Source organism: Cylas formicarius, unplaced genomic scaffold, assembly GCF_029955315.1.
Source record: "Cylas formicarius isolate icCylForm1 unplaced genomic scaffold, icCylForm1.1 PGA_scaffold_6__28_contigs__length_40554024, whole genome shotgun sequence".
Taxonomy (NCBI): Eukaryota; Metazoa; Arthropoda; class Insecta; order Coleoptera; family Brentidae; genus Cylas; species Cylas formicarius.
Window position 1 is genome coordinate 27084890 of NW_026844347.1, and position 13783 is coordinate 27098672.

At 33.6% G+C, this 13783-nt stretch overlaps 1 protein-coding gene across 1 annotated transcript in view; it reads left to right on the forward strand.

Annotated features, from left to right (window-relative positions):
* The window catches only part of LOC132703495 (nascent polypeptide-associated complex subunit alpha, muscle-specific form-like), a 122286-nt gene that overhangs the window by 89014 nt on the left and 19489 nt on the right, over positions 1–13783 (forward strand). Inside the window, exon 9 of the mRNA XM_060672794.1 lies at positions 1709–2053. Coding sequence (XP_060528777.1) covers positions 1709–2053 — 345 coding nt within the window. The remainder of the gene's footprint in view (positions 1–1708; positions 2054–13783) is intronic.

Below are 13783 nucleotides of genomic sequence, written 5' to 3' on the forward strand. Positions count from 1 at the left end.
ATATGAATCAAACTACTTAGATGGATTAGACTGAATTCTTTAATAAAGTGTTTTCGTTTAACTTTGTGTTAAACACTCGATTTCAAAGAAAATCTTTAGTGTGTCGTCTAAGTTGATGCAAAGTTAATATAATATGGTTTTAACATTTCAAGACCAAGTAAAGTTTAGCTGATTTTATTACAATTAAAAGAGTTAACTTAATTATCTTTTTTTTTAATCAGTGCCTCTTTGAATTGTAATAAAATCAAATAACTGAAATACTATTTAGTAACAATCTCCGGAGATCTTTTATTATTATTTTATTTATTTGTTATAACATAAATAAATAGAAATAAATAAATATATTTTTTTATATAAAATTAGGTTTTTTTTTTGTAAATATCGATAATTTTTATTAGTTTTCTACAAAAAAGTCGAACAATCTTGATTTTCTGCAGTATTTTAACCTTATTTTATATATTTATTTGTTATTGCAAAAAAATCCTGAAAGTTCAGTTCTTGAAAAAAGAATTGAAATCAATTTAAGCATAATTATCGCAATTAGTCATATTTATTGCAACTCATTCGGTCTGTGTTCTCAAATATGCTGCATGCACTTAATTATGGAAATTAATTCGACATTAATGGCGAAATGTTCCGATCCATAACAGGCTCGTCATCAAATTGAATCATGAGTTGCACTAGTTTTCGATAGTTTTTGTGCAAGCAAGTCTCCGTTTATTTAAGGCGGTCGATCTGTTTCTCACACTGATTATATTAGAGATAAATTCAACTTTCTCCACCAACCTGTCGCACCGATGACAGTTATTTGTAAACCTTAATGCCCGTTGTTCATTTTTTCATTTAACAGTCTCCATGCGAAACTTAAGCGCCATTTGTTTCATTAGATGTACATTTTATGTGGAAATTAATAATTTTTTTTTGATATAGTGTGTGCCAAAATTTGGCAACTTAATCTATGAGATTTTATTAACGAAATCAAACTTTGAACTTTCGGTTTTGACCGGAAGTAATATCAATTTTAAAAAGTGCAATAGAGCAGTTAGTTTCCGCCTCAAAATTTAGATACTTTCCATACGGCACTGAAATATATTTTTTGTAATCGGAATATAATTGCTCCATTAGTACATTTTGGATTCTGGAATGTTGAACTTGTTTCAAAAATTACGCAATATACAGTAAGAACAATTTAAGATATACGTTTCTAACTTTGGTGTTATTGGAGTTTTTTTATAAAATATTTCCTCAACTTTAGAAGTCCCAGGATGATTCAAGGTAAATCTCGATAATCTCTCGTGACCATAAAAAATTAACATGACTTTTAATAAGCTATGTTGTACGGTTGTATTTGTATTAGTTTTTGCATCTAATGAAATGTTGTTTCTGTCCAGCAAAACACAGAGTAAATATTTGCACTATTTTATGACAGGAAAAAATACAGGGCGAAATGTACGTTGGCAACTCAATAACGGTGGATTCAAAAATTGTTTGTCAAATGCCGTTTTTATCTTGTAAAATCACTATCCACTCAAAACGCAATTTATCTTGAAATCACTTCTACAACTTCAAAAGTTGCGGAAATATTCAAAATTTTGGTAATTTTCAAAAGGTTTCTTTGTTTTTTTTTTTTTTACGAGTGATCATTTTGATTTGAGTTTTAAAGAGTAGATTTCGTATTAGTTAACTGATTTCAAGTATATTTTTGCAGGAACTGATCATGCTGCAGACATATTGCGTACAGAAAATTCGAATGGCAAACGATCAGCGTCGGAATTCGACGATGACGACTTTGGACCCGAAACAGACGTGGACGCTATCGATGAACCAATTCTCTCCCCGATCGAGAAGACAAAGTCGTTTAACGATGGACTGTCCAATAATAATCCACTGGAGGAATCGTACAACCCGTTCCTGGAGCATTTGGAAAAGGCTGCACTAGAAACCGATTCCGAAATTATTATCAAACCTGACAAAATAGAAACAGAAGATTTCAGCCAGGATCGTAGATCGCCGTCGCTTAGGGAAGAGACCCCTACTCCACCGGGAGAGACAGGTAAGAATATAGTTCATGTCGAACGACGCACAGTTTCCCGTTGTTTTTGACAGACCACTTATAATAATGAGTATTAAAAATTACAATAAGGTTAAATTGGGGCACCTTCCTTGACAAATATGAAAAAAAAAAACATATTAAATAACTCCGACGAAAACCGCATTTCAAATTCGTAAAGTTCTTACAAAGAAATCAATTTGAACCAAAACAGGGAGAAAGACTACAGACTGTGTTTTTACAAGAACCAATATTTACCACTCTGTTTGAGACACGTCTTATAATAATGAGCCTTATAAATGACAGTTGCGTTAATTTGGAGGCTAATTCGGAACACAAAATAAAATACTTCGACGAAGGGACTTGTTTTTGAATATGTTTTATTATTTGATTTTTGGAAAATACCTATTTTTTAAAAATTGAACTGAGGTGGTTTTTACTTGAAAATCTATTTAAGAAAATAATTTTCACATATATTTTCACATGGCAATTGTTTCAACACCGTGTCTTTATCAAATATGATTTGATAAAGACGCGGTGTTCTCGAAACAATTGCCATGTGAAAATATATAATTTCGTGAAAATCTGAAGTTTTAGTTCTTATTTATTTTATTTTGCCTATTTTTTATGTCCCTTTCGTTGCCATAAAGTATTCGTTAAATGAGAGATGTTTCCGTTGTTTTATAATATTACACAAAAAAATATATATATAACAAAAATTTAATGAAAATATTTATCGCAATATTAAATACATAATATTTCAACCGAAAAAAATACATTCCCACCAAAGAACAATTGGTCCATGCATTTTGAGTCTTTTAATTGTTTCAATTTTTTTTGCGACGAAGATTTGAAATTTTACCGGTAAAAATGCATAGATGAAAAAATGAATTAGTTAATTAAGGTATCAGCTATAGCAGTTGGGAATGAGTTCAATGAAAGTATTGGTTTTTTTACTTTCCGTCATCGTATTTAAATTAGTACTTTATACAATTTATATTGCGTATTTTTCTTTCGGATTTGTTCGTTGCATATATAGTGATCAACAGAACGAGTTGAGTTTTAATTATTATGACAAGTAATATCATATAGTCGTTATGAATTGGACTGGACGTTAGAGGGGTCCCTTGGGAACTCCAGCCCTTTTCAGTTTATTCGCCCCTTTTATTTGAATCGCAGCCCCGAGGCTAGACAAATGCGTTAGGATTCGACACCCATGTTGGCGCGAAAAGCCTTCGGGTTACAAGAAGTGGCCATTAGGGCTGAACAATCACTAAAAGTGTGGTAGTAAAGAAAATATTACACACTTATGAATACGCGTGGCGTTATATATTAACGCGCATCCCAAATTATGCTATTTCCTAGATAACAAGCAGATTTTATCTCTATTATAACCATGAATTAGTATTCATTAAATTACGTCATCCCGATGTCATTCCACTCTCCTAAACAAATTAAATGCAATGAGTTAACTACATGAATTGAATAAATTAGCAGATGGCTTCTGAGACCATGTTGTTTTATACACTATTATCGGAAGTACAAATTTCGTTCCGCGCGTTCAGAAAATATTTTTTCCGCCAACTTTCAAATGTTCAGTGAAATTCAGAGCTAATATTGGCCTGTTCCGTAGATTTTTTATTATGTCGTGAACGTGATCGTTATGTCACATAACCATTTAATTCAATTTTCGATAACAAACTCACTATAGGTAGAATTAGTTCTTACTCTGTGTACAATATTTACTAATATTTAAATCTCTATTTTACTAATGTTCGGTATATGTTATGTATTGTTCCAAAGAAGCCTTAAACTTTAGTTCTAAAACAATAATTAGTGTTGCTATTTGCTACTTTATGTTAAATTCATTACTTGTTGTAGTAGTATCCGAGAGAGAGAGAAAGATAACGTTGAGGTGAAGTTTAGGGTCTCCATTCTTTCTTTTACCGCAGATAAGAATGTTGAAACTCGGAAGTTTTTGAAGCAAAAGTATTCAAATACCTAAAATACGCGACTGACTTAATTTTCTACAACTTCGAAAATTCCCAATTAATATTATGCCTTTTGGGCTAAGTGACGAATAGAATTTTTCTATCTTTTAAGTAGGTATACATAAATATCATCGATGGTTTAGTTTCCTCCGGCAGAAATTCTCCGCTCTGCATTAAATTATCTTCCATTTGCATTTCCAATTCTTCCCGTGATGCCTGCGGGCATTACAGACGGTCCGTGACAGTTGTGGAATTATAAGGTTCCATTATTTCGTCGTCTCATGAATGACAATTCCGTGGCGTAAATAACGTTGATTGCGATTGTCGTCCGATCTGTCGCCCGATCGTTCGAGGTTTTGTTTACCGACGGCCCGTCCGGTTACCGTGACAACGAGAGAGCCGCCGGTCAAACAAAAGAATAGCGCTGGACCCAAATCGATTGTTTCCTGCGTCTTTAGGGAATTAAGGGTTGCTTTTTAATGGTTGCGGACACGTCCCGTTAATATACAGTGTGTCCTATTTAAGAACTGTACACCCTTGCGAAATATTTGTTTATCGATAGATTTTAATTTTTTTTAGATTTTTGAAAAATGCACTTAAACCTTGTGTTGCTTATTGCTTTACCTTTCACTCATGGCCAAATGGGACTATTTAACAAAGAAAAACGAATTCTTGTTCAGGAGTACTTAGAACTCAACTATACCAATTTCTATAATGTTTCATTACAAGGTATTTGAAATATCGTTTACGCCCCGCTTAAGGCTGTACATCGGTGTAAAATCTTTGATTACGATTTGGTTTTGATAACTTTTTTTTTGGGTACATCTCTCAAAAACGTACTAAAATCTTATGTTTCTTTTTACATCAACCTTAAGTCATGGCCAACTGGGTCTAATTTTTTATGTCGAATATCGAGAACGGCTATTAGGGATTTTTTTAAGAATAAATTGTCAACGGCTACAGAATAGCTAACTATACTAATTTCCAAGCATTAAGCTTTCCAAGCTTACTGCTGTAGAATGTTTGTTTATATCTCAATTTTGAAAATTCTTTTTTGTTGGGTGAATTTTACTGAAAGACACTAACGATTTTCTTAAAATTAAATATGGTTACAGAGGATTAGATGTGAACTAATCAGACATTGTACCGCTGTATTTTTTTAATTAAAAAGGATTTTTAATTCTCATCAAGTTTCCTTTGTAAAAAAAAAGTTTGCCATGGTGAAGCGAATATTCGACGATCAAATTCACTCGCTAATTTATATATTAATTTTGGTTACATTATATCGTTCGAATACTAGGATTTATTAGTGCTGTTGTTTTAATATGATACTAAAAATGAATGGCCCTTAAAAAGTCTTTATCATTATTTTTGTAATTTGTATAATTAAAATTTTTAAGATTTTAAAATCACATGCACAATAATCGTTATTAACAAGAATTACAATAAAAAAAACATTAAAAACTGTGGTCATTGATCTAGTAACTTTTAAATACTTTAGTAAATCCCTAATAGTGCTCGATATTTGACATCAGAAATTAGTCCCAGTTAGCCATGACTTCAGGTTGACGTAGTAAGAAACATAAGGTTTTAATACGTTTTTTGAGAGATCTGTATATTGTCGAGTTTATCATGGTCTTCTCAACAAGAACAACAAAAAAACCTGACATGGTTAAAAATTAGCTAAGACTTTAAAAAGCATAAATCGGTACTTAAACGTATCTGCTGGACCAATGATAAACTTGCCCATTGAAACCTTCGAATTGCACTTCCAATTACCGTCCATTCTCGTATCGTCAATGAGTTCGCAATTAAGCGGCAGTGTATATCTGCAAGAACCAACCGTGATCTTGAATTTTATATGTAATTCGTAAAGCATGAATGCACTGCACGTTACTTGTGCACATACGCACTCTAATTTAACGTTAAATTATGTAAAAGCGAGTAAAAGAATAACTCCAGGAAAGGGTTTCAACCCTTGATATTGTTATGCATGGGGACGCTCGTTAAACTTTTACATACAAAAGGGTAGCCGCATTAAGTGACGTTAGTCTCCCCCTTCTATACGAATATATTTTTGTGTCCGTTCGAGTAATGTTTTTGTCAATTTTTATGTATACCCTGAATGACAGCAATTTCTTCATGCGAATTAATTATTTCAAAATATTTAATTTAAAAGTAATCTAACAGGGAGAATCCATATGGGAAGATCAACTCATATCGACATTTTACTAATCTCAGTGTAGAGTATTTTGAACAAAAGATTGTTATCGGGCTCGCTCGAATATAAATAACGGCTCAAGATCACGCATTTCTGATTAATTTGAGTCTTCCCCAAGTTTCCCCAATGTTTGTTTTTCGTTTATTACTGATCGTCAAAATTGGGATCTGAGCAATTTTTAAAAAGTGTCCTCAGCAAGCAATTTTATATGACATCGATATGAAAATGTCCCGAAAATGTTAAGCGAAACGAATATATGTTGTTTCTGTCTGCCTATGCTTTTATGTTAAAAGGGTCCTTGGTACAGGTTATATTGAATTACTGGAAGCGGAACCTTTCAAATTTTAACGGGGTGTATCTATTTGTTTAGATTTTACAAAGGATTCTGATATTTGTATATTGGCGCAGACAATTTGAAAGCGATTTTGTTGCGTTAGACGGTTCAATTATCAAAGCTTAAAATTTGTTAGTTGCTTCCGCTACGATTTATATTTCAAAGATCCGTCTATGAGTTTTTATTTCGAAAAAGGTCGCAAAAGGACTCCAGCGTATAAACGTAGGATTATGAGCGTTTGAAGCCATTAAACGTACTTACGGAAAAAGTAATAAAGAGGCTATAAAATATCGTGTGATGTGGCCTGTGCTCGATTTTATTGTTTAGTTTGAAAATCATTTTGTTGGTAGTTATTTTCAGATAACCGAGCACGTCACATTCACGTAGAGTTTTTTTCTCGGTGTTAAACATCTTTCTGCCGGACATATGGCTTCATTCATGAGTTATGAATGCGAAATCTCTGACGTGACAAGTGGAGTTAATCAGAAATATGTAAACCCATTTTTCAGGACTCCCACTAACCTGGACGTCTTTAAAACTTGGACTTTTCAAGATGTTGTGCCGCGACGTTGGTTTATAACGGGTGATCCAATAAGAGTTTCCACATTACAATCTGAAATATTTTTCAAACGCCACTGTATTTGTTTATTATCATATGAGATTTCTAACCTCAAAACATAAACAAAATTAGTCATGGAACAATATACGACTGAACAACTTGTAAAATTTGTGCAAGCCTATTATGAAAATGTTCCATCAAGAAAAAATGCATTTCGGGCTCTACGTGAATTTTTCAGCGCGCAAAATCGACCTTCTGAGAGAACAATTTGGAATGTGGTTCAAATATTTGAGCAAACTGGATCTGTAACTAACCTCAAAGTACCTCAACGTGCTCGTGCAGGTCGGTCAGATCAAAATATTGCTATTGTTCGCGAAAGTGTAGCCGAAGATCCAAACACATCGATTCGACATCGATCGCGGCAAGTGGGCCTTACGTATTCAACAACACAGCGAATTTTAACAAAAGACTTGCATTTACACCCATATAAAGTCCAAATAATTCAGAAGTTGAAACCTCCAGATCATCAACAGCGCTGCGTGTTTGCAGAATGGATACGAGAACAAGGGGTTCATTTTTCAACGAAAATCATCTTTAGCGATGAGGCACATTTCCACGTTGGCGGCTTTGTAAACAAACACAATGCTCGTATTTAGGGATTAGAAAATCCAAGAGAGATTGTTCAAAAAGCAATGCATCCTCAAAAAGTGACTGTTTGGTGCGGAAGAATAATTGGCCCTTTTTTTTTCGAGGATAATGCGGAGAACGCTGATATCTGATGTTTTCTGGGAGCAGTTGGAAGGTATGGACATTGAAGATTTGTGATTCCAACAGGATGGAGCCACTTGTCACACATCCAGAGAAACGATGCAAATGCTGCGGAGCAAGTTTCCTGGTCGGATTATTTCACGTAACGGCGATATCAATTGGCCGCCGCGATCATGTGATCTTACTACCCTAGATTTTTTTTTGGGAGTATCTAAAAAGCAGAGTGTATAGAAATAAATCAAACACTATTCCAGAGCTGAAACAGAAGATTAGACGCGAAATAGCTGGCATAGAACCTGAATTGTCTCAAAAAGTGATAGTCATGCCACATGAGTCGCGGGGGTCATTTGAATGACATCACCTTTCATACCTAATTGTAATACACTAATCTAAAATGGCAAATAAAAATGTTTGTATATTTTTATATTCTTCCGAGTTTTATTATTTTAATGTGGAAACCCTTATTGAATCACCCTTTACATTTTACTGCAACGAGTGCAGCTCTTTGACATGCAGATAATAACTTTGCATGGTTCCATATGAGTTTTTAATGCATTTTTAATCGCTAGCGCTTTATTGTCGATCGTAATAATTGTCGTGGGTTTTAGCTGAAACGCCCGAATCCATTCATATTTCGAGGAAATTGTTGCACGTAGTTATTACTGAATAATATTGCTATATGTAGTAAGCCAAATTATAAACAAAATGCAACGTTATGGAGATCGCAATATGATAATGGAACGAAAAAAAAAATACAAAAAATGGTACCAATAGGTATCGGTTAGTAACGATGCTGTTTCAGAAAATTTTATTCAGATTTGAATTTGAGCAATGAAGTTTTTGTCCCGAAACTTGGAACACCCTGTAGAATGCAACAGCGGTGGCAGCTCTTGTCAACTGTAGAGCAGGATCTTCTCTGAACGCTTAGTTTTTTAGTCATGACATTATTTCTGTCTTTATTGGAAATAAACTGTTTCCAAACGAGATCATTGGATTAAGCCGTGAAAACGTAACAAATAAACACCAGACCGTAAACTAAAAAGAACAGAAAGATTTACAACATAAAAAAAATATTAAAGCCATGTATCTCCGATGAAAACAGAGATAATACTTTTACAAAACTTCAAGATTCCTCTTACGGCGGAACTTGCTAACATTTCGCCAATCATCCTGTTGGCTTCTTCAGAGCTTGACAGAACCTGGCTCGCATTTTACTCTGTACCGGCTTATATATTTTTTAAGGGGGGCGGAGCTAAATAAGGGGCATAAACACCGTCTCAGGTGACTGATTCCCCCGTTGGTAGAAAATTTCATTACATGCAAGAATTTTAGTTTCATCGAATAAAATTTTATGTCCGATTTCGTGATTGTGTTCGGCAACTGCTGATAAATTTATTTGTCTTTTTCGTAAGTCTCTTTCATGTTCTTTGAGCCTAGTTGACATTTTTCGTCCGGTCTCTCCAATGTATTCCTTGCCGCATATATGCATGGATTTTTGGACAAGTGGTTAATCTGGATTTGACGTTATATTTCTTTAGAACTTTTGATATGTGGTCAGTGATTTTTTGAATGTAAGGCAGGACAATAGTGGCAAGTGTAGGTCGGTCTCATTGCTTTTGGAAAATTGTGGTGACGTGTATTTTGTGATGGAACGCTTAATATCTTTAGTATGGAAATTATTAGAGAGAAGAGCTGAGGTAAGATGTTTTAATTCTGGGTTCAGTGACTCGGGCTGGGATAGTTTTACGGCTGTGTAAATAAGAGAGTTGATAACCGATGATTTTTAAATGAAAATAAAAATTTCATTTCAAATCATTTTCATTCGTTACTGAATCCATTTACAATTTTAAAACAAACAACAAAACCAACTTTGAATTGGGGTCCAGTTTTTAATAGACTGTTTCTTTTGTGCGGTGAGTGTAGTTCTAAGGAAAACAAAAACTTTTTTCTTTTTTGTTTGTCATTTGTGAGATGACTCCTACTGAGGTACATAAAATTGTTTAATTTATACCCCTTATTCTGTGGTGTAATATTAATATAATTAATAAAAATAAAGACACATTCTGATTTAACATTTTCCGAAACTCACACACCAGAAATCCATTCCAATTGTTTATGATGGTCATGTTTCCGAGATTGTGGCAAGGACGCTTTTTTAACCGCTTTGATATATTCATGTTATGGAAGAAAAAGAGTTTCGGGGTTATATTTTGACCTGTATCATATATTACCCTAATATACGTATGACCGACCTCTGCCTCGCGATTTAACTCGAAGTTTAGTCTTTTATTTACAAAATATGTTTAATTATAAAGCAAGGATGATATTAGTGTGCCCAATGGGGCAATTTTTTATGGAAGAAATTGGTAAGCATGAGTAAATTGTTAACATTCTTTTTTGATTTTTTTAAATGTTTAAACGCAACAAACTAATGCCATTTCTCAATTATTAATTATAATTTCTAAAGTGGAGTAGTAAATTCAAGAGAAAAGAAACAACCTTAATAAAAAGGCGTCAATACGTCAGTCCATGTTTAGAGTACTCAAGTGCTCATTTTCAGCTAACGCATATTATAGAAAATAAAAAAAAGCATCCCACCCTGGTCAGAAACTATAAACTAATATGAAGGTAGGAAAAATGCATAAGAGGATTACACCATCTTGAGCTGGGTCAAAACTTTAAGTACTAAATGTACGGAGGAGAGTTAATTTACTTTAAATATATTAAGTTAGGGTAATTGTCGTTATTATTTAGTCAGCGAATTATGCATTATTAAATAAAATAAAATAACCTTTTGTGTTTAACATTGCATCTACCCATGGTTTACCAGTTTTCTTTGCACTTTTCGTCTTAACTAAAAATTTAGTAAGTTTTTGGTTTTATTGTCTACCTTATCCCCTGCAGTTCTAACTCTGCGAAATGACGATTAACGATTTCTTGTTTGAAACGCTCAAACTTGACTGCGTCTCAGTCTCCTGAAATAAATCATCTAAACCTCCTATACAGCGGTAAATGCTTTTACTTCCGCCGTACTTCATATTAATGAGTTCTCTCGTAATAAATTAAAAGACCGTCATTTTGAAGCGCGAACAAAAAAGGACCTGCTGCACAATAGAGAATAAATACATCCTGCAGTATGTGTAAGATTAATAGCAACTTTTGCATAAATATGCGGTACCCTTAATGGTGCCAAATTAATTTCCTGGACGATATAAAGAAAAAGAACATAGGCGTGAGGCAGTGTTGTTTGCTTGCGTGTTCCTTTCTATTAATGAAAGGACTTTTTGATTAGCTTAAGTAGATTTTTTGTTCTGTGATTAAATAAAAATAAAAAGAGCACTAAATTAGATATAAAAAATGTTTAATTGATAATGGGACACCTACGTCAACTAGATGCTTTTTATCGTTGACCGTAAACGGTTAAAGTGGTATTGAAATAAAGAAAATTACACTACTTATTCTGTCATATGTTGATGCCTATTTGCCATTAGGTAATGAATTTATCATTACCAAACTTATAGCTTACTCTTTAAAATAGTATTTCAAGCACGGCAGTATTCTTATATAATAGGACTTTCTCTAGATTTTCCGCTTATATAGAAGATAAATCACTGCCGACAGTGTCTTCTTTAGGTGATAGATTATTGTCTCGTTGATTACGTGTACGCAACTGCAGCAGCAGCCGCAGCCCCAACGTTTCTATTTTGTTATGTTGTCGGATACGAAAGACAAGACATTCGCGCATCTTGGTCGTTTTTTAGTCGAACGTGATAGAGCGTCAACTTCCAACAGCCGCAACGCCAGCAAAGCGAAATCAGCTTGGGGACAATTTATTTTCGTATACGATTCCTTCTTGTGTTAATGAACCTTCCATGTACGCTCTGGAGACAGGGACTGACTTTATTCGACTAATTTTGTACCTCTTATTAGTTGTGTTTATTGTAGACATCGTTCGTAGTTTCATGACTTCGATGGTAATTCCAGCGGAATAGTATGAAATGGAATGAAAAAGCATTGCATTGAAAAACTAGTTATTGCTTTTCCCTTTTTTAATTTTGAAATTAGCACCCAAGACTTAAATTGGATTTTTCCATTGTATATCTCGAAATCATGGCAAATGCGTTTAATTTCAACTACAACTCGCTATTTTATTTTTCATCATCAGAGATAAAATGAAACGTTGTGAGGATTAGGGTGTTGGCTAGCAAATTTCATATATTATACAGAGTTTCTGACAAAAGAGGAGGTGAGGACTAAACGTAACCATAATAGGATTACAAAAAGTACAGTAGGTTTTTTTCGAAACTACATTTTAAGATCGGCAATAGAAAAACAAAGTGTAAAATTAATGTATATAATTATTTGGTTTGTTTTTCGTTTTACGATTTTAATAACAAAATTCATAAATTAAAAGGTCGATGTGGCAATAGAAAAATAAAAAGTAAAATTAATGTATCTCAAAATTTATTCAAATTTATCTAATCACTAGTAACCTTCTTGGAGATTGATGGGATTTAGATACATAATTGTGAACAAAGAAATAAAACTGTAATGAAATAGTTATGCAGTGTATCTATAAAAAATTCTGACGTCATAAGGTAACGCAAAGATGTAGGAATATAATTATTTGGTTTGTTTTTCGTTTTACGATTTTAATAACAAAATTCAGAAAATAAGAAGAAAACTTCGGATCACACCGAATCCATGACTAAAGTACCGGCTCGTCATCGTGTTTAATGAACCTGACGTTTAAAAGTGACACTTTCCGCACGGTCTGATCAGTGCGTAATTCAGCATTTTAGAGTAGTTCCCCGTTTGCTTAATTAGAGAAGAGAATGAATGGTAATCGAGCAGTAGCTCAACGTCGGGAAATGTTCTTGTTTTATGGGCGGATGATTTGTTATCTGCGGATTTTTAATAATTTTTATATTTTAAAAGCCATAAAACACCAGATCTCTGTTATTATTAGGTAATATCTTTATTATACTAATTACTAAGTTCTTTTAACACTTTCCCTCGTCAATAAATATTGGTGCGAGCCCTGCTTAAGAGAGTAAATCTAAATAAGAATAAATAATAATAAATAACTTGATGCAACCAAAATCTGCCGACATTCTACCTAGATCGAGAACTTGAGCTGCTTACATATAAGGAGGGACACAAATTTTGACATCCGCAAAGTGTTCGATTTCTCCATATCTTTCTTTTTAGCATCGCTGCAAATTCCTCTTTAAATATATTTTATTTTCTCCGTGATATATATTTTTCAATATACATATGCCACTAAATATATCAATAAATATAAATAATTTAGCAGCTCTTTGAAGTGGTTGTTTTAGACCTCTAATTTATCCCTTACTTAATATTTGCATGGCATGGGGACCTGTGGGACATCTCCAACGGATTGTGGTAAATCCGTTCCTGCCTGTCCAATATCCAAAAATAACACGTGAAAATGCTTTTGGCTGTGGCAACGAGTAAGACAAGAAAGTTTCTTCAGTGATCCCAAGCAGAAGACCGTAAAATAATATCCGTACAGCAATATTTTTAAAAGTGGTGTATATGTCGCCTTGAAGATTTTACGCGAAAAACGAGTGCCTTAAAAAAGTGGTGCTCTTATGGATCGTTAAAAATTGCACTATAATTAGGAAGTTGAGGTAATTATCATAGAAACTGTAAAAAATCTTATTTGCATTTTAATTAGAACGTTATAATTACGAATAAGTAATTGACTAAAATGGCGGAGGCGATTAAAATCGCAAACGCGTCGGCTTATGTTTTGCCAGTGCGATGGTTATTTTATTATAACTTGATACTCTCATTAAAAAAGAAATATAACTTAGGACAACCACAAATAGTG